This window comes from Littorina saxatilis, linkage group LG2 (assembly GCF_037325665.1).
Source record: "Littorina saxatilis isolate snail1 linkage group LG2, US_GU_Lsax_2.0, whole genome shotgun sequence".
Classification (NCBI taxonomy): Eukaryota; Metazoa; Mollusca; class Gastropoda; order Littorinimorpha; family Littorinidae; genus Littorina; species Littorina saxatilis.
In genome coordinates, this window is record NC_090246.1 from 18,729,994 (window position 1) to 18,757,493 (window position 27,500).

Genomic DNA, 27,500 nt, shown 5'->3' on the forward strand with positions numbered 1-27,500 from the left:
ATCAAATGACACAGAAAGATATGTTGTACAAAGGGTACACAAATGGTTGCTATACTTTTTTGCGGAGTTGATAATATAATTAAAAACACCAAGATTGAAGATCGTTGAACTGATTTGTGTGCGTTTGTTATTTAGAACTGGAAACAGGAGAGGACTGCAACGCAGATGCCTCTCAGTGCAAGACCAACACAGTTTGTGACGGTGCTGATGGTAGCAAGACATGCAGTAAGTGTGTGTGTGTGTGTGTGTGTGTGTGTGTGTTTGAATCAATTGACACGTAAATATAATTATGTTGTACAAAGGGTACAAAAACGGTTGCAATAATTTTTTGGCTGAGTTGATAATATGATTTAAAAATCCTCACATTGAAGATCGTTGAACTGATTTGTGTGCGTTTATTATTTAGAACTGGAAACAGGAGAGGACTGCAACGCAGATGCCTCTCAGTGCAAGACCAACACAGTTTGTGACGGTGCTGATGGTAGCAAGACATGCAGTAAGTGTGTGTGTGTGTATGTGTGTGTGTGTGTGTGTGTTTGAATCAATTAACACGTAAATATAATTATGTTGTACAAAGGGTACAAAAACGGTTGCAATACTTTTTTGGCTGAGTTGATAATATGATTTAAAAATCCTCACATTGAAGATCGTTGAACTGATTTGTGTGCGTTTGTTATTTAGAACTGAAAACAGGTGAGGACTGCAACGCAGATGCCTCTCAGTGCAAGACCAACACAGTTTGTGAGGGTGATGTTGATAGCAAGACATGCAGTAAGTGTATGTTTGTATGTATGTGTGTGTTCGTGTGTGTGTGTGTGTGTGTGTGTGTATGTGTGTGTGTGTGTGTGTGTGTGTGTGTGTGTTTGTCTGTGTGTTTTGTATGTTTGTGTGTGTGTGTGTGTGTGTCTAGGCAGCCAGGATAGCAAAACTTGCAGTGACTATCCTCAACAAACACTAGCTAAAGAATGTTAGTAGTAGTCACTTTTACAATGAGTTTAAACTATTTCATTTGAGATATTTATTAAACAACGTAATGGGTTACCGTACTGACACTTAAAGCGAAGATTGAGCACCAATTCACAGGGGATGACCATGCAGACAAAAAAAAAATCCCTAGATTAAACAACGTAGGGGATGACCAAACTGACACTTTAATCCCAGATTGACCAACGTAGGAGATAACTAAACTGCCATCTCTGCCGTTAAAGGCAGTCCTCTTGGCTATCTAAAATGGGTGCAAAATTTTGGTAAACCCCAAATCGGCTTGAAACGTTTAAATCAAATGACACAGAAAGATATGTTGTACAAAGGGTACACAAATGGTTGCTATACTTTTTTGCGGAGTTGATAATATAATTAAAAACACCAAGATTGAAGATCGTTGAACTGATTTGTGTGCGTTTGTTATTTAGAACTGGAAACAGGAGAGGACTGCAACGCAGATGCCTCTCAGTGCAAGACCAACACAGTTTGTGACGGTGCTGATGGTAGCAAGACATGCAGTAAGTGTGTGTGTGTGTGTGTGTGTGTGTGTTTGAATCAATTGACACGTAAATATAATTATGTTGTACAAAGGGTACAAAAACGGTTGCAATAATTTTTTGGCTGAGTTGATAATATGATTTAAAAACCCTCACATTGAAGATCGTTGAACTGATTTGTGTGCGTTTATTATTTAGAACTGGAAACAGGAGAGGACTGCAACGCAGATGCCTCTCAGTGCAAGACCAACACAGTTTGTGACGGTGCTGATGGTAGCAAGACATGCAGTAAGTGTGTGTGTGTGTGTATGTGTGTGTGTGTGTGTGTGTTTGAATCAATTAACACGTAAATATAATTATGTTGTACAAAGGGTACAAAAACGGTTGCAATACTTTTTTGGCTGAGTTGATAATATGATTTAAAAACCCTCACATTGAAGATCGTTGAACTGATTTGTGTGCGTTTGTTATTTAGAACTGAAAACAGGTGAGGACTGCAACGCAGATGCCTCTCAGTGCAAGACCAACACAGTTTGTGAGGGTGATGTTGATAGCAAGACATGCAGTAAGTGTATGTTTGTATGTATGTGTGTGTGCGTGTGTGTAAGTATGTGTGTGTGTGTGTGTGTGTGGGTGTGTGTGTGTGTGTGTGGGTGTGTGTGTGTATGTGTGAGTGTGTGTGTGTGTGTGTGTGTGTTTGTGTGTGTGTTTTGTATGTTTGTGTGTGTGTGTGTGTGTGTGTCTAGGCAGCCAGGATAGCAAGACTTGCAGGGACTATCCTCAACAAACACTAGCGAAAGAATGTTAGTAGTAGTCACTTTTACAATGAATTTAAACTATTTCATTTGAGATATTTATTAAACAACGTAATGGGTTACCGTACTGACACTTAAAGCGAAGATTGAGCACCAATTCACAGGGGATGACCATGCAGACAAAAAAAATCCCTAGATTAAACAACGTAGGGGATGACCAAACTGACACTTTAATCCCAGATTGACCAACGTAGGAGATAACTAAACTGCCATCTCTGCCGTTAAAGGCAGTCCTCTTGGCTATCTAAAATGGGTGCAAAATTTTGGTAAACCCCAAATCGGCTTGAAACGTTTAAATCAAATGACACAGAAAGATATGTTGTACAAAGGGTACACAAATGGTTGCAATACTTTTTTTGCCGAGTTGATAATGTGATTAAAAAAACACCCACATTGAAGATCGTTGAACTGATTTGTGTGCGTTTGTTATTTAGAACTGGAGACAGGAGAAGACTGCAACGCAGATGCCTCTCAGTGCAAAACCAACACAGTTTGTGACGGTGCTGATGGTAGCAAGACATGCAGTAAGTGTGTGTGTGTGTGTGTGTGTGTGTGTGTGTGTGTGTGTGTGTGTGTGTGTGTGTGTGTGTGTGTGTGTGTGTGTGTGTGTTTAAATCAATTAACACGTAAATATAATTATGTTGTACAAAGGGTACAAAAACGGTTGCAATAATTTTTTGGCTGAATTGATAATATGATTTAAAAACCCTCACATTGAAGATCGTTGAACTGATTTGTGTGCGTTTGTTATTTAGAACTGAAAACAGGTGAGGACTGCAACGCAGATGCCTCTCAGTGCAAGACCAACACAGTTTGTGAGGGTGATGTTGATAGCAAGACATGCAGTAAGTGTATGTTTGTATGTATGTGTGTGTGCGTGTGTGTGTAACTAAACTGCCATTTCTGCCGTTAAAGGTAGTCCTCTTGGCTATCTAAAATGGGTGCAAAATTTCGGTAAACCCCAAATCAGCTTGAAACGTTTAAATCAAATGACACAGAAAGATATGTTGTACAAAGGGTACACAAATGGTTGCTATACTTTTTTTGTGGAGTTGATAATGTGATTAAAAACACCCAGATTGAAGATCGTTGAACTGATTTGTGTGCGTTTGTTATTTAGAACTGGAAACAGGAGAGGACTGCAACGCAGATGCCTCTCAGTGCAAGACCAACACATTTTGTGACGGTGCTGATGGTAGCAAGACATGCAGTAAGTGTGTGTGTGTGTGTGTGTTTGAATCAATTGACACGTAAATATAATTATGTTGTACAAAGGGTACAAAAACGGTTGCAATAATGTTTTGGCTGAGTTGATAATATGATTTAAAAACCCTCACATTGAAGATCGTTGAACTGATTTGTGTGCGTTTGTTATTTAGAACTGGAAACAGGAGAGGACTGCAACGCAGATGCCTCTCAGTGCAAGACCAACACAGTTTGTGACGGTGCTGATGGTAGCAAGACATGCAGTAAGTGTGTGTGTGTGTGTGTGTGTGTGTGTGTGTGTGTGTGTGTGTGTGTGTGTGTGTGTGTGTGTGTGTGTGTGGGGCGGGGATATAGCTCAGTTGGTAGCGCGCTGGATTTGTATTCAGTTGGCCGCTGTCAGCGTGAGTTCGATCCCAGGTTCGGCGGAAATTTATTTCAGAGTCAAATTTGTGTGCAGACTCTCTTCGGTGTCCGAACTCCCCCCCGTGTACACTACATTGGGTGTGCACGTTAAAGATCCCACGATTGACAAAAGGGTCTTTCCTGGCAAAAATTGCTTAGGCACAGTTAATAATTGTTTACCTATACCCGTGTGACTTGGAATAATAGGCCGTGAAAGGTAAATATGCGCCGAAATGGCTGCAATTACTGGCCGTATAAAATTTCATCTCACACGGCATGACTGCAGAGCGCCTAGAACTGTACCCACGGAATACGCGCGATATAAGCCTCATTGATTGATTGATTGATTGTGTGTGTGTGTTTGAATCAATTAACACGTAAATATAATTATGTTGTAGAAATGGTACAAAAACGGTTGCAATAATTTTTTGCCTGAGTTGATAATATGATTTAAAAACCCTCACATTGAAGATCGTTGAACTGATTTGTGTGCGTTTGTTATTTAGAACTGGAAACAGGTGAGGACTGCAACGCAGATGCCTCTCAGTGCAAGACCAACACAGTTTGTGAGGGTGATGTTGATAGCAAGACATGCAGTAAGTGTATGTTTGTATGTATGTGTGTGTGTGTGTGTATGTGTGTGTGTGTGTGTGTGTGTGTGTGTGTGTGTGTGTGTATGTGTGTGTGTGTTTGTGTGTGTGTTTTGTATGTTTGTGTGTGTGTATGTGTGTGTGTGTGTCCAGGCAGCCAGGATAGCAAGACTTGCAGTGACTATCCTCAACAAACACTAGCTAAAGAATACTAGTAGTAGTCACTTTTACAATAAGCTTAAACTATTTCATAATTTATAAGATATTTATTAAAGGACGTAATGGGTGACCGTACTGACACTTAAAGCAAAGATTGAGCACCATACATAGGGGATGACCATTCTGAAGAAATAAAATCCCACAGATTACGAAACGTAGGGGATGACCAAACTGACACTTTAATCCCAGATTGACCAACGTTGGGGTTACCTAAACTGCCATCTCTGCCGTTAAAAGGCAGTCCACTTGGCTATCTAAAATATGTACGAAAATGGGTGCCAAATTTCGGTACCCCCCAAATCGGCTTGGAACGTTTAAATCAAATGACACAGAAATATATGTAGGGGATGACCAAACTGACACTTTAATCCCAGATTGACCAACGTAGGGGATAATTAAACTGCCATCTCTGCTGTTAAAGGCAGTCCTTTTGACTATCTAAAATAGGTACGAAAATGGGTGCAAAACTTCGGTACCCCCCAAATCGGCTTGGAACGTTTAAATCAAATGACACATACATATATGTTGTACAAAGGGTACACAAATGGTTGCAATACTTTTTTTGCCGAGTTGATAATGTGATTAAAAAACACCCACATTGTAGATCGTTGAACTGATTTGTGTGCGTCTGTTTTTTAGAACTGGAAACAGGAGAGGACTGCAACGCAGATGCCTCCCAGTGCAAGACCAACACAGTTTGTGACGGTGCTGATGGTAGCAAGACATGCAGTAAGTGTATGTGTGTATATATATGTGTATGTGTGTATGTGTGTGTGTGTGTGTGTGTTTGTGTGTGTGTGGGTTTGGGCAGCCAGGATAGCAAGACGTGCAGTGACTATCCTCTACACACACTAGGTAAAGAATGCTAGTAGTAGTCACTTTTACAATGAGTTTAAACTATTTTACATGAGATATTTATTAAACAACGTAGGGGGTGACCGTACTGTCACTTAAAGCGAAGATTGAGCAACATAGGGGATGACCATTCTGACACAAAAAACCGCACAGATTAAGCAACGTAGGGGATGACCAAACTGACACTTTAAAGGCATATGTACCCGCTCCCGTGTTTACAAAGTGTAGTTTGCCCATAATCGATGTTAAACGCACCATAAGACCATGTAATGACGATATGTCGCCATGCGCGGACCATATACATGCATTACAGCTTGTTCTAGCCTCTGAAAAAGTGAGGATGTCAACAAAGACGCGGAGTTATTTCCCTTGCGTCAACGTTCCCTCTGTTGGCAAATCTATAAATAGGACGATCTAGATCAAAATAAAAATTCAAATATCTCAACATTTAAGGGGTCCTAGACCACAATATCTTGCAGGGAACTTAATTTAGCATGTCTCCAGCTGTTGGTAAAGCAATTAGCGTGTATAGTCATCGAGTACATATGGCTTTAATCCCAGATTACCAGACGTGGGGGATAACTATACTGCCATATCCACTGTTAAAGGCAGTCCACTTGGCTATCTAAAATGGGTACGAAAATGGGTGCAAAACTTGGGTACTCCCAAAATCGGCTTAAAACGTTTGAATCAAATTACACTTAAATATATGTTGTTCAAAGTATACACAAATGGTTGCAATACTTTTTTTTTGCCGAGTTGATAATATGCTTTAAAAACACCCACGTTGAAGATCGTTGAACTGATTTGTGTGCGTTTGTTATTTAGAACTGGAAACAGGAGAGGACTGCAACGCAGATGCCTCTCAGTGCAAGACCAACACAGTTTGTGAGGGTGATGTTGGTAGCAAGACATGCAGTAAGTGTATGTGTGTATGTAGGTGTGTGTGTTTGTGTATGTGTGTGTGTGTGTTTGTGTGTGTGTTTTGTATGTTTGTTTGTGTGTGTGTATGTGTCTGGGCCGCCAGGATAGCAAGATTTGCAGTGACTATCCTCAACAAACACTAGCTGAAGAATGTTAGTAGTAGTCACTTTTACAATGAGTTTACACTATTTCATATGAGGTATTTATTAAACGACGTAGTGGGTGACCGTTCTGAAACTTTAAGCGAAGATTGAGCAACATAGGCGATGACTATGCTGACAAAAAAACACCCAGATTATGCAACGTAGGGGATGACCAAACTGACACTTTAATCCCAGATTGACCAACGTAGGGGATAATTAAACTGCCATCTCTGCTGTTAAAGGCAGTCCTTTTGACTATCTAAAATAGGTACGAAAATGGGTGCAAAACTTCGGTATCCCCCCCCCCCCCATCTCTGCCATTAAAAGCAGTCCTCTTGGCTATCTAAAATAGGTACGAAAATGGTTGCAAAACTTTGGTACCCCCCCCCCCCCCAAATCGTCTAGGAACGTTTAAATCAAATGACACATACATATATGTTGTACAAAGGGTACACAAATGGTTGCAATACTTTTTTTGCCGAGTTGATAATGTGATTAAAAAACACCCACATTGTAGATCGTTGAACTGATTTGTGTGCGTCTGTTTTTTAGAACTGGAAACAGGAGAGGACTGCAACGCAGATGCCTCCCAGTGCAAGACCAACACAGTTTGTGACGGTGCTGATGGTAGCAAGACATGCAGTAAGTGTGTGTGTGTGTGTGTGTGTGTGTGTGTGTGTGTGTGTGTGTGTGTGTGTGTGTGTTTGTGTGTGTGTTTGTGTGTGTATGTTTGTGTGACTATTCTCAACAAACACTAGCTAAAGAATGCTAGTAGTAGTCACTTTTACAATAAGTTTAAACAATTCCATATGAGATATTTATTAAACAACGTAGGGGCTGACCGTACTGACACTGAAAGCGAAGATTAAGCAACATAGGGGATGACCATTCCAACAAAAACAACTCCCAGATTAAGCAACGTAGGGGATGACCAAACTGACACTTTAATCCCAGAGTAACCAACGTAGGTGATAACTATACTGCCATCTCTGCTGTTAAAGACAGTCCACTTGGCTATCCAAAATGGGTACTAAAATGGGTGGAAAAATTGGGTAGCCCCCAAATCGGTATGGAACGTTTGAATCAAATGACACTGAAATATATGTTGTACAAAGGGTACACAAATGGTTGCAATACTTGTTTTGCCGAGTTGATAATGTGATTTTAAAAACACCGACATTGAAGATTGTTGAACTGATTTGTGTGCGTTTGTTATTTAGAACTGGAAACAGGAGAGGACTGCAACGCAGATGCCTCTCAGTGCAAGACCAACACAGTTTGTGACGGTGCTGATGGTAGCAAGACATGCAGTAAGTGTGTGTGTGTGTATGTGTGTGTGTGTGTGTGTGTGTGTGTGTGTGTGTGTGTGTGTGTGGGTGTGTGTGTGTGTGTGTTTGTGTGTGTGTGTGTGTGTGTGTTTGAGTGAGGGCAGCCAGGATAGCAATACTAGCAGTGAGAATCCTCAACAAACACTAGCTAGAGAATGCCTTGAGATGTTTAGCGAACAACGCAGGGGATGACTATACTGACACTTAAAAATCCTGGTTAAGCAATATAGGGGATAACCGTACTGACACTTAAAACCCAGATTGAGCAACGTAGGGGATAACCATACTGACACTTAAACCCTAGATTAAACAACATAGGGGATAACCATACTGACACTGAAAACCCAAATTGAGCAACGTAGGGCCAGGGGATAACCATACTGACACTTAAAACCAGATTGAGCAACGTAGGGGATAACTATACTGACACTTAAAACCCAGATTGAGCAATGTTTGGGATAACCATACGGACACTTAAAAACCTAGATTGAGCAACGTAAGGGGATGACCATACTGATACTTAAAACCCAGATTGAGCAACGCAGGGGATGACCATACTGACACTTAAAAACCAGATTGAGCAAGGCAGTGGATGACAATACTGACACTTAAAACCCAGATCGTGCAAATTGTGAATCGTCTGTTACAAATTACGTCCTGTGATTGAGGATTGTTTAATGACTAAATGGATTTCAAATGTCATGCACTTTTTGTGTGTCCAATAGTTTAGTTGGAAAAAAAGTTGGCTTGCACTGTCGGACCCTATGCAGCATTGCGACATTCATAAGAACATGATTTGGATCATTGTTGCAATGCTGCATAAGATGTCACGCACTTTTTTTGGTGTCCAATTCTTCAGTTGTAGAAACATTGGCTGACCTGTGCTACATTTCGACAATGACCCAAATCTAATTTTTTTTCTTCAAATGTTGGGATAGTAACGCGCACTACCTGAGGTACGTGATATATTTGTGACTTAGAATGTGTCAGTTGTAGATTCGTATTAGAGTTTTCATCTGTCTTGTAAAAGAAAACACCTTGACGGTGCGCTTGTAGTTTGGAAACCAATGTATCTAACCAACGTAAAAAATGTAAGATCATATTGCCAATAAAGGGGAGAAGAAACAGAGCTAGAGACATAATACTACAGCAGCTAAACTGACTTAGCCTATTAGCCGTGACCATCACTTGACATTTTCCCTTTTGTTTTTCAGAAATAGAAATGGAAGCAGGCGAATCTTGCGCTGATGCAAGTTCTGTCTGCAAGACTGGCACTGTGTGCGATACTCACGTAGATAACAGCAAAATATGCAGTGAGTATTGCTGTGTTACCGTTAACTCATTGTATGGAACCTTCTAGTCATTTGTAGACTGTCGTCAATGGTCAATTAATACACATTAGTAAAACAACGTGTAGCTGTATTTTGTCCATAAAGACCACCTGTCCATAAAGACCACCTGCCCATTAAGACCACCCCAAAGGATCTCCGACGGTTTTTACGACTATATAAATCATATAAAGAGACCACCTGTCTAAAGAGACCACGTTTGCCCAGTCCCTTGGGTGGTTTCTTTAGACAAGTTCGACTGTACGATAAAAAAAATGCTCAATTCAGCTCGAAATGAATACTGTAATGTTTTTTTGATATTCTGAAAGATGTTACATGAAATGTTTGTTTGTTTGTTTGTTCGTTCATGGGATGAAACTCCCACGGCTTTTACGTGTATGACCGTTTTTACCCCGCCATTTAGGCAGCCATACGCCGCGTTCGGAGGAAGCATGCTGGGTATTTTCGTGTTTCTATAACCCACCGAACTCTGACATGGATTACAGGATCTTTTTCGTGCGCACTTGGTCTTGTGCTTGCGTGTACACACGGGGGTGTTCGGACACCGAGGAGAGTCTGCACACAAAGTTCACTCTGAGAAATAAATCTCTCGCCGAACGTGGGGACGAACTCACGCTGACAGCGGCCAACTGGATACAAATCCAGCGCGCTACCGACTGAGCTACATTCCCGCCCTGGTGAAATGTTTGTGAATTCTCGTAATTATTTCATTGCATCTTTTTCTAAGTAGCTTCCTTTGACTGGCAACAATCTGTTTTTTGGCGATCATTCCTTGCTGTAACATGGGCCGGCTTACACGTACTTTCAACCTTTGGCACATGGTGCCACGTTTTCCATAATGTGATTGACAACACCATTCAGGATTTGTGTATTGGTACAGAATAAATCTGTTGAATCTGCGCGTGTGCGGATTTGTGTGCTTGGGTAAGTGGTGAATACCCTCGGTAAGTGTGCGTGCAGTTGTATAGTTTTTGATTTGTGTGCGTTTGTGATTTAGAACTGGCAGCAGGAGCAGACTGCAATGCGGATGCCAGTCACTGCAAGTCCAACACAGTTTGTGAAGGTGCTGATGGTAGCAAACAATGCAGTAAGTTCTTTCAGAATGTGGTTCTATTTGTTTGAGTCATCATAGAACAAGAAATTCCTCCGATAGGAAAAACACCCCCGTTGGTCAAAGGGAAATAACCATTCTCACTGCTCAGGATTGAGCAATTTAGAGCTTATCTCTAAGCCCTTTTGAACTGTTATGGCTTCTCAAAGGAAGGCCAGTACATACACAATAGCCGCCAGACCACATCACAAACAGAACTGAACAATCCACAGGTGTTGCCCACATAGAGAGAGACAAACACACACACACACACACACACACACACACAAACACAGAGAAGCCGTATATATAGAGAGATAGATGACAGTGTATTTTTCGCGTGGCTATAAATTGATTCGACCTTTGCACTTTTACAGTGAGGATAATTTACGGGTCCAATTTACGTTCTGGACACTGCGGTGACCTTCTAAAAATAGTAACAGAACGCCGGGAATATCCGAAGATGCCCCCTCATACTATAGTGCACCATACGAAGGAAGGGAGGTAAACGCTGAAAACATGGAGAAGATAAGGAAGAGTTATGCCGTAGTTGATCCCCCCAAAAAACCAAAATCCACCAATAACTCCCTAACCGTGTGTTTGACTGGTCCCAATTTTTGTAAGGACCGTCTCAGGAATGTATAGAACCTGTTCACCAAGTTTGGTGACGATCGGTCCGTTCATTCTTGAGATCTACTTGCGAACACAAACAAACATACAATACAATACAATACAATACAATACAATACAATACAATACAATAACTTTATTAATCTCTAAAAGAGAAATTACATTGCTGAGCGTTTGTGTCCGTAATAATAACATACATAAAACATTCAAAATAAACATTTGTTCTTTGTCCTGAGAAAATATAGTACATTGGTTATCACATAAGAAAGTATATTAAAAATAAATTAACATGCATTCACCATCAACAATGCACAAAAGAAAGTCAGCACCTTGCCGGTTATCACATATTGTCTAAGAGAGTAGAATGCAAAACAAAATCAACAATACTGAAACAATACAGAACACTGACCCCGTGCATCAGAGCGACAACACCAGCATCAACGCCCCACCTGAGAATTGAAGATGTGAATTGCAGATGGAATGAACGAATTTCTGTAGCGTGTGGATCTTGCGGTTGGTTGTCTGAATCTGTTGCTCCTGTCTGTCCGTCAAACGAACAAACAAACAAACAAACAAACACATCGACCGAAACCTATACACACCCCTATACCGGGGGTGTAATAAACGGTGTTATGGTAAAGAAAACCATGAGGATGAGCGTCCATTCCTTTAAATAAATGTTGGTCGTGTGTTTTGTAACCTCTAGAAGTAGTTTAAATGGATATGAGCTATTTTACTGAAAGAAAGTGCATGGACACTCCCAGTCTTTACTAGGCACTCTAAGAAAACCTTTTAGTCTTTTAAATGGTTCAACGTTGCGTGTCAGTGTGTGTGTGTGTGTGTGTCCTGGTGTGTTGTGCGACACACTTTTCCATTTGAGGATATTTAAGAAAAGTAGATGATGTTGATAGACCAAATTAATTTGTTATGACGGTGAACAAGAGCAAGACATTTCCGAACAGCATGTGTTAATCCAAAACTTTCAAAACTGTTCTCACACTTAAGAAAATATGCAGACCAAACTCAATCACTAAAGGTACCAATACTACTTGGCGGGTAGTACGTGTAGACCAAACACACTCGATTAGGTGAGGTCAGCAACGGGATTATTCAAGCAATCGTTGGCAAGAACAACTAGCCCTTGTTTGCTTACCTTTTTTCTTTCTTTTTACAGAACTGGAAGCTGGGCAGTCATGCACAAGTACTGATGAATGCAGAAGTAACGCGGTTTGTGAGGGAAGCCAGGATAGCAAGACTTGCAGTGCGTACCATCAACACACACACTAGCTAAAGAATACTAGTAGTAGTCACTTTTACAATGCATATGAACTATTTCATATCATATGTTTATCAAACAACGTAGGGGATGGCCATACTGACACTAGAAAGTCATACCGGAGTAAAGTGTGAAGTGCCTGTTGCAAATTACGTTTTGTGATTGAGGATTATTTAAGGACGTAATAGATTTCTTCTTCTTCTTCGTTCATGGGCTGAAACTCCCACGTTCACTCATGTTTTTGCACGAGTGGGATTTTACATGTATGACCGGTTTTATCCCTCCATTTAGGCAGCCATACGCCGCTTTCGAGGGGAAGCTTGCTGGGTATTTTCGTGTTTCTAAAACCCACCGAACTCTGACATGGATTACAGGATCTTTTGCGTGTTAACTTCGTCTTGTGCTTGCGTGTACACACGAAGACGCACTAGCAGGTCTGCACATAAGTTGACCTTGGAGATCAGAAAAATCTCCACCCTTAAACCACGAGGCGGTAGCGGCCGGGATTTGAACTCACGACCTTCCGATTAGGAGGCCGATGTCTTATCCACTAGGCCACTGCGCCCGTCTTTTACTAGATTTAAGATGTCACACACTTTTTTTGGTCACCAATTGTTGAGTTGTAGAAAACGTTGGCTTAATGTTTCGAACCTATGGCACATGGCGACAATGATGCAAATCATGTTCTTGTTTCCCTTCGTTTATCAAATCACGCTCTTATAAATGTTGCAATAGTGATGCGCACTACCTGAGGTACGTGATAGATTTGTGACTTGAAATGCGTCAGTAATGGGTTCGTAGCAAAGTTTACATGTCTCTTATGAAAAAACACCTCGATGGTGCACTTGTATTTTGGAAGATAATGGATGTAAACCCCCAAAAAGTAAAAATCAGTTTTCAAAAAAAGTAAACAAGCAAGAAAGACACATTACCACAGTGCAGCTAAACTGACTTAGCCTATTAGCCGTGACCTTCACTTGACATTTTCCCTTTTGTTTTTCAGAAATAGAAATGGAAGCAGGCGAATCTTGCGCTGATGCAAGTTCTGTCTGCAAGACTGGCACTGTGTGCGATACTCAAGTAGATAACAGCAAAATATGCAGTGAGTATTTGTGTGTTACCGTTAAACTCATTGTATGAAACCTCGCTGGTTCTTCTCTAAGGTCATTTGTTAACTGTCAATGGTCAAATGATTCACATTAGTAAAACAACGTGTAGCTGTATTTTTTCTTCTATGAGAACACTAACATGTTAAAACATGTCTCACCTGTCGAACAATACACAACCTTAAGCCAAGAATGGGTAATATCAGATAAGAATGCTCTCTTCAGCTCGAAATTGATACGTAGATGCTTTTTTTGGTATTGCTTAAAGATGTTACATGAAATGTTTGTGAATTCTGGTAATTATTTCAGTGCATCTTATTTCTAAGTAGCTTCCTTTGACTCTCACCAATCCTGTTTTGGCGATCATTTCTTGCTGTAACATGGGTCAGCTAACACGTACTTTCAACCTTTGGCACGTGATGCCACGTTTTCCATAATGTGATTGACGACACCATTCAGGATTGTTGTACTGATACAGAATGAATCTGTTAAATCCGCACATGTGCGGGTGTGTGCTTGGGTTAGTGGTGAGTACTTATGTGCCTGGTTGTATAGTTTTTGATTTGTGTGCGTTTGTGATTTAGAACTGGCAGCAGGAGCAGACTGCAATGCGGATGCCAGTCACTGCCAGACTAACACAGTTTGTGAAGGTGCTGATGGTAGCAAACAATGCAGTAAGTTCTTTCAGAATGTGGTTCTATTTGTTTGAGTCATCATAGAATAAACGGTGTTATGGTAAAGAAAACCATGAGGATGAGCGTCAATTCCTTTAAATAAATGTTGGTCGTTTGTTTTGTAACCTCTAGAAGTAGTTTAAATGGATATGAGCTATTTTACTGAAAGAAAGTGCATGGACACTCCCAGTCTTTACTAGGCACTCTAAGAAAACCTTTTAGTCTTTTAAATGGTTCAACGTTGCGTGTCAGTGTGTGTGTGTGTGTGTCCTGGTGTGTTGTGCGACACACTTTGCCATTTGAGGATATTTAAGAAAAGTAGATACCCCCCGCGGGTTAGGGGGAGTCCCATATTGGTTGGGACTAGAAAGAATTTACCCGATGCTACCCAGCATGTCGTAAGAGGCGACTAACGGTTCTGTTTCTTCTCTTCTTTTGTCTTATTTCTGCCTTACCAGTCCTTTCACCTATATTTCCTTCCAAGAAAACTCTCCCTACTATTCCCTGCAGTTTTCCAATTCTTTTCTTGTTGTCTTATTTACCTGACTGGATCCATCACCTTTATTTCACTTACCAAAAGTCTTCTTTTCCACATCCTTATTTCTCTGCACCCCGCATGTCGTATGAGGCGACTAACGGATTCTGTTTCTCCTTTTACTCTTGTTAAGTGGTTCTTGTACATGTGTATAGCAATGTCATTGTAAAGCGCTTAGAGCTTCTAGGTAAGCGCTCTATAAGTTTCCATTATTATTATTATTATTATTATTAACATGGTCAATGTTTGTAAGGATTTTGGTCAAGCGGTATGTAAGAAGTGTTTGGTCCTTTGTGCTGGAAACTTGCATTCTCCCAGTAAGGTCATGTATTGTACTACGTTGCAGGCCCCTGGAGCAATTTTTTGATTGGTGCTTTTGTGAACAAGAAACACTTGACAGGTGGCTCTATCCCATCTTCCCCCCTTTCCCCTATCCCATCTCCCCCCTTTCCCTCGTCGCGATATAACCTTCGTGGTTGAAAACGACGTTAAACACCAAATAAAGAAAGAAAGAAAAGTAGATGATGTTGATAGACCAAATTAATTTGTTATGACGGTGAACAAGAGCAAGACATTTCCGAACAGCATGTGTTAATCCAAAACTTTCAAAACTGTTCTCACACTTAAGCAAATATGCAGACCAAACTCAATCACTAAAGGTACCAATACTAGTTGGCGAGTAGTACGTGAAGACCAAACACACTCGATTAGGTGAGGTCAGCAACGGGATTATTCAAGCAATCGTTGGCAAGAACAACTAGCCCTTGTTTGCTTACCTTTTTTCTTTCTTTTTACAGAACTGGAAGCTGGGCAGTCATGCACAAGTACTGATGAATGCAGAAGTAACGCGGTTTGTGAGGGAAGCCAGGATAGCAAGACTTGCAGTGAGTATCATCAACACACACTAGCTAAAGAATACTAGTAGTAGTCACTTTTACAATGCATATGAACTATTTCATATCATATGTTTATCAAACAACGTAGGGGATGGCCATACTGACACTAGAAAGCCATACCGGAGCAAAGTGTGAAGTGCCTGTTGCAAATTACGTTTTGTGATTGAGGATTATTTAAGGACGTAATAGATTTCCTCTTCTTCTTCGTTCATGGGCTGAAACTCCCACGTTCACTCATGTTTTTGCACGAGTGGGATTTTACATGTATGACCGTTTTTACCCCGCCATTTAGGCAGCCATACGCCGCTTTCGAGGGGAAGCTTGCTGGGTATTTTCGTGTTTCTAAAACCCACCGAACTCTGACATGGATTACAGGATCTTTTGCGTGTTAACTTCTTCTTGTGCTTGCGTGTACACACGAAGACGCACTAGCAGGTCTGCACATAAGTTGACCTTGGAGATCAGAAAAATCTGCACCCTTAAACCACGAGGCGGTAGCGGCCGGGATTTGAACTCACGACCTTCCGATTAGGAGGCCGATGTCTTATCCACTAGGCCACTGCGCCCGTCTTTTACTAGATTTAAGATGTCACACACTTTTTTTGGTCACCAATTGTTGAGTTGTAGAAAACGTTGGCTTACTGTTTCGAACCTATGGCACATGGCGACAATGATGCAAATCATGTTCTTGTTTCCCTTCGTTTATCAAATCACGCTCTTATAAATGTTGCAATAGTGATGCGCACTACCTGAGGTACGTGATAGATTTGTGACTTGAAATGCGTCAGTAATGGGTTCGTAGCAAAGTTTACATGTCTCTTATGAAAAAACACCTCGATGGTGCACTTGTATTTTGGAAGATAATGGATGTAAACCCCCAAAAAGTAAAAATCAGTTTTCAAAAAAAGTAAACACGAAAGAAAGACACATTACTACAGTGCAGCTAAACTGACTTAGCCTATTAGCCGTGACCTTCACTTGACATTTTCCCTTTTGTTTTTCAGAAATAGAAATGGAAGCAGGCGAATCTTGCGCTGATGCAAGTTCTGTCTGCAAGACTGGCACTGTGTGCGATACTCAAGTAGATAACAGCAAAATATGCAGTGAGTATTTGTGTGTTACCGTTAACTCATTGTATGAAACCTCTCTGGTTCTTCTCTAAGGTCATTTGTTAACTGTCAATGGTCAAATGATTCACATTAGTAAAACAACGTGTAGCTGTATGTTTTCTTCTATGAGAACACTAACATGTTAAAACATGTCTCACCTGTCGAAAAATACACAACCTTAAGCCAAGAATGGGTAATATCAGATAAGAATGCTCTCTTTAGCTCGAAATTAATACGTAGATGCTTTTTTTGGTATTGCTTAAAGATGTTACATGAAATGTTTGTGAATTCTGGTAATTATTTCAGTGCATCTTATTTCTAAGTAGCTTCCTTTGACTCTCACCAATCCTGTTTTGGCGATCATTTCTTGCTGTAACATGGGTCAGCTAACACGTACTTTCAACCTTTGGCACGTGATGCCACGTTTTCCATAATGTGATTGACGACACCATTCAGGATTGTTGTACTGATACAGAATGAATCTGTTAAATCCGCACATGTGCGGGTGTGTGCTTGGGTTAGTGGTGAGTACTTATGTGCCTGGTTGTATAGTTTTTGATTTGTGTGCGTTTGTGATTTAGAACTGGCAGCAGGAGCAGACTGCAATGCGGATGCCAGTCACTGCCAGACTAACACAGTTTGTGAAGGTGCTGATGGTAGCAAACAATGCAGTAAGTTCTTTCAGAATGTGGTTCTATTTGTTTGAGTCATCATAGAATAAACGGTGTTATGGTAAAGAAAACCATGAGGATGAGCGTCAATTCCTTTAAATAAATGTTGGTCGTTTGTTTTGTAACCTCTAGAAGTAGTTTAAATGGATATGAGCTATTTTACTGAAAGAAAGTGCATGGACACTCCCAGTCTTTACTAGGCACTCTAAGAAAACCTTTTAGTCTTTTAAATGGTTCAACGTTGCGTGTCAGTGTGTGTGTGTGTGTGTCCTGGTGTGTTGTGCGACACACTTTGCCATTTGAGGATATTTAAGAAAGGTAGATGATGTTGATAGACCAAATTTGTTATGACGGTGAACAAGAGCAAGACATTTCCGAACAGCATGTGTTAATCCAAAACTTTCAAAACTGTTCTCACACTTAAGCAAATATGCAGACCAAACTCAATCACTAAAGGTACCAATACTAGTTGGCGGGTAGTACGTGCAGACCAAACACACTCGATTAGGTGAGGTCAGCAAGGGGATTATTCAAGCAATCGTTGACAAGAACAACTAGCCCTTGTTTGCTTACCTTTTTTCTTTCTTTTTACAGAACTGGAAGCTGGGCAGTCATGCACAAGTACTGATGAATGCAGAAGTAACGCGGTTTGTGAGGGAAGCCAGGATAGCAAGACTTGCAGTGAGTATCATCAACACACACTAGCTAAAGAATACTAGTAGTAAATCATGTTCTTGTTTCCCTTCGTTTATCAAATCACGCTCTTATAAATGTTGCAATAGTGATGCGCACTACCTGAGGTACGTGATAGATTTGTGACTTGAAATGCGTCAGTAATGGGTTCGTAGCAAAGTTTACATGTCTCTTATGAAAAAACACCTCGATGGTGCACTTGTATTTTGGAAGATAATGGATGTAAACCCCCAAAAAGTAAAAATCAGTTTTCAAAAAAAGTAAACAAGAAAGAAAGACACATTACCACAGTGCAGCTAAACTGACTTAGCCTATTAGCCGTGACCTTCACTTGACATTTTCCCTTTTGTTTTTCAGAAATAGAAATGGAAGCAGGCGAATCTTGCGCTGATGCAAGTTCTGTCTGCAAGACTGGCACTGTGTGCGATACTCAAGTAGATAACAGCAAAATATGCAGTGAGTATTTGTGTGTTACCGTTAAACTCATTGTATGAAACCTCTCTGGTTCTTCTCTAAGGTCATTTGTTAACTGTCAATGGTCAAATGATTCACATTAGTAAAACAACGTGTAGCTGTATTTTTTCTTCTATGAGAACACTAACATGTTAAAACATGTCTCACCTGTCGAACAATACACAACCTTAAGCCAAGAATGGGTAATATCAGATAAGAATGCTCTCTTTAGCTCGAAATTAATACGTAGATGCTTTTTTTGGTATTGCTTAAAGATGTTACATGAAATGTTTGTGAATTCTCGTAATTATTTCAGTGCATCTTATTTCTAAGTAGCTTCCTTTGACTCTCACCAATCCTGTTTTGGCGATCATTTCTTGCTGTAACATGGGTCAGCTAACACGTACTTTCAACCTTTGGCACGTGATGCCACGTTTTCCATAATGTGATTGACGACACCATTCAGGATTGTTGTACTGATACAGAATGAATCTGTTAAATCCGCACATGTGCGGGTGTGTGCTTGGGTTAGTGGTGAGTACTTATGTGCCTGGTTGTATAGTTTTTGATTTGTGTGCGTTTGTGATTTAGAACTGGCAGCAGGAGCAGACTGCAATGCGGATGCGAGTCACTGCCAGACTAACGCAGTTTGTGAAGGTGCTGATGGTAGCAAGAAATGCAGTAAGTTCTTTCAAAATTTAGCTCCATTTGACTCAGCGATCATGGAATAAACTATCTGTGTATCTGGCAATTGTGCAGATGATCTTCAATTCCTTCAAATAAATGTTGGTCCTTTAAAAAAAACTAAAAAAACCTTAAAATAAATTAACTTCCCAAATTAGGTATTTAAAAGTTTGTAAAAAATAACCATGGTTTGTAAAGTATGCCATGTGATTGAAATGTCGTTTTTGGCTCACGTAAGTGTAGCCTATGCGATCGTAACTTTGTCTGTCTGTGCGTGCGAGCGTATGTGCGTGCGTGCGTGTGTATGTCTGTGGTAGAAACTCTAACATTTGAAGACGTCACATTACATTGACGTCACATTATGACGTAAGAGGGTTAGACGTCACGCGAAGGAAGTACTGAAAGTCTCGGTCATTATTATTTTGAGCGGGCCGAGACTAGTGTACATGCAGACAGACAGATCTAGATCTAGTGTCTCGCTTTCTTGCACAGTTTCACCTATGCTCTTTCTGTGTGTGTGTGTGTGTGTGTGTGTGTGTGTGTGTGTGTGTGTGTGTGTGTGTGTGTGTGTGTGTGTGTGTGTGTGTGTGTGTGTGTGTGTGTGTGTGTATGTGTGACGGAGTGATTGAGTTTGTGTTACTGTTTGTCGATTTCTTACGTGAGCCTTGATGGCTTCGCCTCTTGTTTTTAAAGCGCCTGTCTTCCGTGTGAAGGTACCTTCTTTGTGGTACAGTTACCATTACAAACTTGAGATTTAAAAACCTCAAGAATCGGTAAGACGGCAAACGTGCATTCGGTCTATGCAGAGGGAAAGTAGATAACAAGTGGCATTACTCGGTTACCTTAATGGGCAATGAATACTCTGTTGTCTGTATAATTTTTTTAATCTTTGGATAATGCTTATAATAAGATGATTATGTTGTTGAATGGCGTCTTAAATTTGGTTCTGAGGGTCTTTTAAGGACTCTAAAATGTTTTTCAATTTCAGAGGCAAAATGCGATGCGAAACTTTCATTCTCTTAAACTATTGTGCATGAATATGAGTCATTGTACAGAAAAAAAAGTGGACACTAGTCATCTTCTTTTAATGACGTAAGTAGACGTTTCACTTTAAGGAAAGGTGCAGACGATTTGATTGCGGTAGCAACAAACTTTAGTATATAACTTTGGTAGAAGTACCTACGAAGAATACCCCAGACAGATTAGAACCAGATATAGATTTGAATGCATAAAGGGTTCCTTTTACGATGAAGATTGCACTTGTTTCCAAAACAGCCAATAAATAATGAGAGATGTGTCCTTTGAAAAATGAGAGAGTTGTCCTTTTAATAATGAGAGAGCTGTCCTTTCAATAATGAGAGATGTGTCCTTTTAATGATGAGAGAGTTGTCCTTTTAATAATGAGAGATGTCCTTTTAATAATGAGAGATGTGTCCTTCTAATGATGAGAGAGTTGTCCTTTTAATCATGAGAGAGTTGTCTTTTTAATGATGAGAGAGTTGTCCTTTTAATGATGAGAGAGTTGTCCTTTTAATAATGAGAGATGTCCTTTTAATAATGAGAGATGTGTCCTTTTAATGATGAGAGAGTTGTCCTTTTAATCATGAGAGAGTTGTCTTTTTAATGATGAGAGAGTTGTCCTTTTAATGATGAGAGAGTTGTCCTTTTAATGATGAAAGAGTTGTCCTTTTAATGATGAGAGAGTTGTCCTTTTAATGATGAGAGAGTTGTCCTTTTAATGATGAGAGAGTTGTCCTTTTAATAATGAGAGATGTGTCCTTTTAATGATGAGAGAGTTGTCCTTTTCAGAACTTTTGGTGAACAGCAACTGCACCGGAACTACTGACACCTGCACACAAACCGCCCTGTGTGAGGACAGGAAGTGCAGTGAGTATCACAGTCCACACAGAGGTCAAGTTTGCACCTGTAGAAACGAGTAGTCAGCGGTAGTAGGGACGGTGGTGATGGTGGTACAGTAGAACCTGTCTAAAGAGACCACCCAAGTGACTGAGCAAAAGTGGTCGCTTTAGACAGGTGGTCTTTATGGACAGGTGATTTACATAGTCGTAAAAACCGTCGGGGATCCTTTGGGGTGGTTTAAATGGGCAGGTGGTCTTTATGGACAGGTGGCCTCCAGGGCAGGTTCAACTGTAGTATAGGTGGCAGTGGTAGTAATGTTGGGAGGAGGAGAAGGAGGAGTACTAAGAATAAAAAGTACCGTAAACTACCTTGTAAACGCCCACCCCCCTTATGCACCAATTTCGATCATAAGTAGGGAGTGGGCGTTTGCTCGAAACTGGGAGTTTACAAGGTAGTTTGCGGTAAAGGAGGAATATTTGTGTAGTTTTATATGATGTTTTGGGTTGCTTTGAGATACGATATTCGTTTTGTGGATTTAACTCATCATCGTCCCTCTCCTTCTCTTCCTCGTTCTCGTTCACTCCTACATCATCATAGATGTGACTGCGTTACAGAAACCCAGGCACAGAAGACATGCACGCAGTCTGGAGACTGTGTCAAGAACGCTCAGTGCACGGGAAGCAATCCCAAGACATGTTCCTGTGACGAAGACTTCATGGAACTTCCCTCCGGAAAATGCTGTGAGTCTTTGTTTAGCTGAATAGCTGGGAGTTGGAGTGCATACAAACAACAAAGTTAAGGTGTTTCAGTAGAGGGACTGATTAAAATCAGCTTCTTTTGCCAACACATTGTTGTTGTTGTTGTTGTGTGTGTGTGTGTGTGTGTGTGTGTGTGTGTGTGTGTGTGTGTGTGTGTGTGTGTGTGTGTGTGTGTGTGTGTGTGTGCTTTTTTGGGCATGATTATGAACAAACGCATGTTGCCCCTACACGGGTTAAGAGAGCAAAGGAATTTCAGTTCATTGAAGGCCAGAGTGTGCACGACATTGGTTTGGGTTCTCAGCATTTTTAGGTACTTTGAACACCATAGAATCATTGTGCAATGTAATTTTGTCATACACTACACCACTTCGCCCCAGAGTGCATTCTGTTTAATTTGTTCATCGTTTTTGGTTCTTTGTTAAATTTTCTAGTGAAAATTAAAGAACGTAAGGACGTGCAGTTATCACGTGTACATCCTGTAAGTTGTCAGCGTGTTTTTATTTTGAACGACAGCAATTTCAATTAGGGTAATCATGCTGTGCAACTGACGGTAAGTTACGGTTGTTTTCTCTCATCGCAGCGTTCACTTCGCTCTTCTGTTTTTCAGCTGGTGCTGAGGGTCTTCGCGCCATCTTATTGTTGTTACTTGGAGCCATCATTGCCGGCCGTTGCCTTGCTGGCGTTGTTGGATAAGGGATCTTGTGGCCGCAGCACATCAGTCCAAGTTCAAGTGATCAATCGAACCTTTTATTTTCTAAAAAGTTCAACATTATGTCACGTATCATTTCTGAATCTTCACGCAATGACGCACGTACACATGCACGCTCGCACGCACGCACGTACACACACATTCACAAACCAACACACACACACACACACACACACACACACACACACACACACACACACACCCACACACACACACACACACACGCGTACACACACATTCACAAACCAACACACACACACACACACACACACACATACACCCACACGCACTCACACACACACAGTCACACACACACACACACACACACACACACACACACACTCTCTCACACACACACACGCAAACACACACACACACACACACGCACACACACACACACACACACACACAAACACTAACGAAATGAAAAAGCAACAACCACAAAACTGGTTATTCAGTAGGTTTTGTGGTTGTGAGCATTTAGAATATTCAAGCGAACGACAAGAAGAAGAAGAATATTCAAATTGTACGACGGCATCGTGTGAAAAAAGGCGAACACGATCTTTACCGAAGCTGCACGTTCTAAAATAGTTTTGAAACGTACTGCTTTATGATTAAGATGTCTATTGCTTTGGAAACGGACATGTGTTTTGGTACTGTTTATTAACTGTGTTGTACGCCTTGTAAATGCTTCAATGGTGTTTCTTGAAGTATGACAACGGTTATCATCGTTATTATGTTTCTTAACAGATTGAACAGTTAATTGAATTCAGTGGAATAATAACAATAACAATAATAATAACAGCACATCACACAACGTATTATCAATGTTATAGTTTGTGTTTCATTCATTTGCATACCATTGTTTGTAATTAATATGGAAATGCAACATGTTAAAAATTGTTACTGTGGAGATGCGATTGGAATGTTTATATTAATGTTTTTAGTATTTTATAATAATTCTCTATGTACTGTTTTACTCTGCCGTTGACGAGCACCATATAGAGGTGTGATGAAGGCAACAGTGAAGTCTAGCCAACAACACTGTGCAGACCACTGACTCTGTAATACGTTTAAGGTCACAAGCTTAATTGTTTTTACATTCATATGTATTGATGGTTTAACGTTTTGTTTTCACTGTAAGTCGTAATAGCTGTACACAAAACGGTGTCTCCCTCTCTCTCTTTCTGTCTCTCTCTCTCTCTGTGTTTCTCTCTATCTTTCTGTCTTTGTCTCTGTCTGTCTGTCTGTCTGTCTGTCTATCTGTGTGTCTGTCTGTCTCTCTGTCTCTGTCTCTGTCTCTCTCTCTCTCTCTCTCTCTCTCTCTCTCTCTAAAAGCAATGTTTACAAAAAATATTGTATATAAGAAACATCTTCATGTAGACTTTTGTAAGTGAACTAAACATAGGTACATAAGTGTTAATGCTAGTGTCTAGTTTAGATTATCGCCTAGTTACACAGCTCTGTTTTTCGTCTACTACATATCATAACTTCATAAATTATCAGTCTGTGGTTAGGTTGTGATTCCGTCCAAATAAAAGAAAGTGTTAATTTCAACAGTTACTAATTATAGTTTTTTTTAACTGTTCTCTCTGTGCCTTCGTTAATTGTTCTCATTCGATGTTGGTTTCATGGCTGCAAGAAGCCCATATTTAGTAGATTGACAACGTTTCACGTTTAAGCGAAAATGCGAACAGAGAGTTAAAACGCATGAAAACACAAATAGAAAAGGGTTATGCATGATAATGGGAAGAACAGAGAAGGGAGTTATAGAAGACGAGATAAGTGTTGTAATATCCCGGTGAGATTTTGTGTACACTTTGTGTAACTTACAGATGTAAATCGCTTAGTATACACATTCGCAAAAAGCAACACAGATTTTGGTCAGCCTATTGGTCATAACTTCTGAAATTTCCAAAGCAAATCATTGAGAACTTGAGCAACTCTTTGGATGAAGGACCCCTAAAAAATGGCCGCAAAACGTGCCTTTATTGGCCTCTGAAACGGTTGACACCTACCGCCCTTGACAAAAGGCTACATAAAGACTAGAGAAGTAATGTGCATAAAAAAATGGAATGGCCTTTTCAATGATAGTCAGAAGTGTTTGGTTTGTGCATATTCTGATTTTTTGCAGATTTTGAAATACGGGGCTATGGTTTTTATCAGGTCGATTTTTGGGGGTGACCTTGTTTGACAGGCTGTCACGGGATGCTTATACACAGTACCATCAATCGGACACATGATATGAACAGCTGACATAATTACCTTATCGAGCATATAAAGATCAACTAAAATGAATTGTGTTTTAATGCTTTTCTTAGCGTGCAAAATTTGTTGCAATAACTTTTTGGCCAAGTTTATATATAGAGGTTAAATAATCAGATGTTCTTATCATGTTTGGATAAATTGCTTTCGTGTGCTGACCAGTTTTGCAGTAAAACCGAAACGTTCCTGTGTTTGTGTACGTTTAATGCGTTGAATGAAAGCATGATCTCTTTAATGTTGAGGGGTTTTGCTTGTTGTTTTGTTGCTGTTTATTGCAGGCCGAGAGAGAGAGACAGACAGACAGACAGAGACAGAGACAATCAGGGAGAGAGAACACACACACAATCACGCGCTTTCATACACACACACACACACACACACACATACACACACACACACACACACACACACACACACAACGTCAACAAGAAACGCTGTAGCAGGTGCGTTTACCACAAATTCTAGGCATGCATTACACGGGTTTTGTTAGCAATATGCAGACGAAGCAAGAGAGTGCCCTGTGAACACAACTTCAAGACAAGGGGCAGAGAACAGGGTGGTTCCTTCCGATAAGTATGCTTCCTTAGCCAAAAAGCAGACACGTTCTCTGTTAACCTACTTCTCGTACATGAAGAACCTGAATTATATATAATATGGTTAACGGCACGAAGCTTAGTACGTCAATTACTCGCACAGTCTAAGAAGTTACTACAGCACATAATATTCCAGCAAAAAACGTAAGAAATTCTGGGAAACAAAAAGTGTTTTTTTCTGTTAATACAATGATAAATACTGTACTGTTGGCGATTTCTAAATCAATGACAGTGTGTTTCACTATTAAGCAATGCTTTTAAGAAGCAGGAGCAGAGATGTTTTTTTTTTAAATTAGAAAATACAAAACACACGGTGATTCTGATTGACAAAGGGATGACAGAGTCTTGCACAGTTCAGATTTCTGCGTTTTGCGAGCCTTCAAAGCAAACGGTGTGAAAGGCACAGTTGTTCACGTGTAAACGATTTGGCTCACCATACCAGATCTGGTCAGACCTTTACTTGCGACATGGTCATCCCTTCACTTGAACATATTATACCAAAAACCAACAGCCTGACTCCTTTCTGTGCAGAGCAGGAATTTTTTGTTAAGCCAACAAAAAAAATAGTATGTTTACGGTAACATAGGCAAACAAAATAGGGTCGGTAGGTCGGAATTTTTTTTCTTTTCAAAATACCTTATTTTTAAGTTATTTTGCCAAAAAACAAAGATTTTTGTTAAAAAAAAATTTCTTCTCCAAATGCCACAAAAAGTCTAGGGTCGCGCGAAAAAAAATAGGGTCGGTCGGGATACCGTAAACAGACTATTTTTGTGGGGCCTTAATATGCACAGGAAGCGGTCATGAAGTTGATTTATTGTTTCATTCCTCTCTCATGGAGGGATGGTTTTTTTCCATGGGCAGATCTGATCAATTCAGCAGAACAATTTTCACGAGAAGAAATGTGCATTAATGCAGCATTTTAATCGTCTCTGTTAGTCGTCCATGCCTTCTTCGTCAGCTTCATCATCGTCGCCAAAGCCGGGGATCCCTTGAAAAATGCCCGAGTCTTGTGGGGTGAGGTCTGGCAGTCTGTAACACACAGAACAAGTCCAGGTAGGTGTAAAGCGTATATCCATACAGGGCAGTAGCAAAGTAAACGAGAGAGGAGAGAGAGAGAGCGAGAGAGAGAGAGAGAGAGAGAGAGAGAGGGCAGAGACAAAGAGTGCGCGTGTATGTGAGTGCGTGCGTGTGTGTGTGTGTGTGTTATTTGGTGTGTGTGTGTGCACGCTACTGTCATACTCTGTCTGAAAACAATAAGCTAATCGTACTAAGAAATACGCTCACACACACGCACGCACGTCCTCACGCACGCACACACTCACGCACGCACGCACACACACTAACACTAACACTACCCTCGTCTCGATTCGCGGTCTGTCTGAAAACATTCAGTCAAAACTTGACTTAATGTGACAAATTAAGTACTACGTGCAGAACAGTTTTCGTTTTGATATTCACATTCATAACATAGGTTCAGATGCATGTGATTGCGTCGCCACTTACTGTGATCTATACTGAGCCATGAAGTCATCCTCCAAACACTCGTCCTCACAGAAGATGTCCATCATCGACGCATCCTCACACTTTTTGTTGCATGACGCTGAAATACATGCAAGATAAACGGTATACAGAATACAGAATACAGAATCTTTAATTGCCCAAGGTTGGGAATTTGTGATGACATTGCGGTTAAGAAACATTTGAATCCAGCCATTTACACCAACACACGCATCAACAAACTGATCAACAGCATTATTTTAAAACAACACTGGACAGCATAAGTATAAAAATGCATTCACTAACACTAGCAGTATACACTCAAGCTTCCTCGCCTCAAGTCACACACACACACACACACACACACACGCACACACACACACACACACACACACACACACACACACACACACGCACACACACGCACGCACACACGCGCGCGCACACACACGCGCACACACACGCACACACACGTCACTGCTAAGCTTATGCATTTTTATAACGTGACAGAAATCGCAGTCGCTGGTAGAAATAGAAATAGAAATATAGTATTCAAAACACCATTTTGGAGATTTTGTTGGCGAATTTAACCTTAAAACCCCTTGACTGCCGAAAGATTTTAGTAAAAATAATTATATGAAACATTGAATACATACAATCACACCAAAACTGAAAAAAATGGTCCCCAG

General features: G+C 40.5%; 2 protein-coding genes across 3 annotated transcripts in view; one reads left to right on the top strand and one right to left on the bottom strand.

Annotated features, from left to right (window-relative positions):
* Positions 1-22,695, top strand: part of LOC138952231 (neurogenic locus notch homolog protein 1-like) — a 32,252-nt gene extending 9,557 nt beyond the window's left edge. The window contains exons 16-44 of the mRNA XM_070323851.1: positions 136-225; positions 407-496; positions 682-771; positions 1,413-1,502; positions 1,680-1,769; positions 1,957-2,046; positions 2,731-2,820; positions 3,052-3,141; positions 3,417-3,506; positions 3,676-3,765; positions 4,411-4,500; positions 5,353-5,442; positions 6,397-6,486; positions 7,188-7,277; positions 7,856-7,945; positions 9,178-9,276; positions 10,310-10,399; positions 12,207-12,293; positions 13,312-13,410; positions 13,999-14,088; positions 15,421-15,507; positions 16,524-16,622; positions 17,210-17,299; positions 17,894-17,980; positions 18,350-18,448; positions 19,037-19,126; positions 20,939-21,016; positions 21,604-21,729; positions 22,355-22,695. Coding sequence (XP_070179952.1) covers positions 136-225; positions 407-496; positions 682-771; positions 1,413-1,502; positions 1,680-1,769; positions 1,957-2,046; positions 2,731-2,820; positions 3,052-3,141; positions 3,417-3,506; positions 3,676-3,765; positions 4,411-4,500; positions 5,353-5,442; positions 6,397-6,486; positions 7,188-7,277; positions 7,856-7,945; positions 9,178-9,276; positions 10,310-10,399; positions 12,207-12,293; positions 13,312-13,410; positions 13,999-14,088; positions 15,421-15,507; positions 16,524-16,622; positions 17,210-17,299; positions 17,894-17,980; positions 18,350-18,448; positions 19,037-19,126; positions 20,939-21,016; positions 21,604-21,729; positions 22,355-22,440 — 2,657 coding nt within the window. The 3' untranslated portion in view covers positions 22,441-22,695. The remainder of the gene's footprint in view (positions 1-135; positions 226-406; positions 497-681; positions 772-1,412; positions 1,503-1,679; positions 1,770-1,956; positions 2,047-2,730; positions 2,821-3,051; positions 3,142-3,416; positions 3,507-3,675; positions 3,766-4,410; positions 4,501-5,352; positions 5,443-6,396; positions 6,487-7,187; positions 7,278-7,855; positions 7,946-9,177; positions 9,277-10,309; positions 10,400-12,206; positions 12,294-13,311; positions 13,411-13,998; positions 14,089-15,420; positions 15,508-16,523; positions 16,623-17,209; positions 17,300-17,893; positions 17,981-18,349; positions 18,449-19,036; positions 19,127-20,938; positions 21,017-21,603; positions 21,730-22,354) is intronic.
* A 2,460-nt stretch (positions 22,696-25,155) lies between these two features.
* The window catches only part of LOC138958404 (uncharacterized), a 5,163-nt gene continuing 2,818 nt past the window's right edge, over positions 25,156-27,500 (bottom strand). For both annotated transcript variants that reach the window (XM_070329545.1, XM_070329544.1), the window contains exons 3-4: positions 26,818-26,914; positions 25,156-26,343 (exon numbers count right to left, since the gene is read on the bottom strand). In XM_070329545.1, the coding sequence (XP_070185646.1) occupies positions 26,247-26,343; positions 26,818-26,914 (194 nt within the window). In that variant the 3' untranslated portion in view covers positions 25,156-26,246. The remainder of the gene's footprint in view (positions 26,344-26,817; positions 26,915-27,500) is intronic.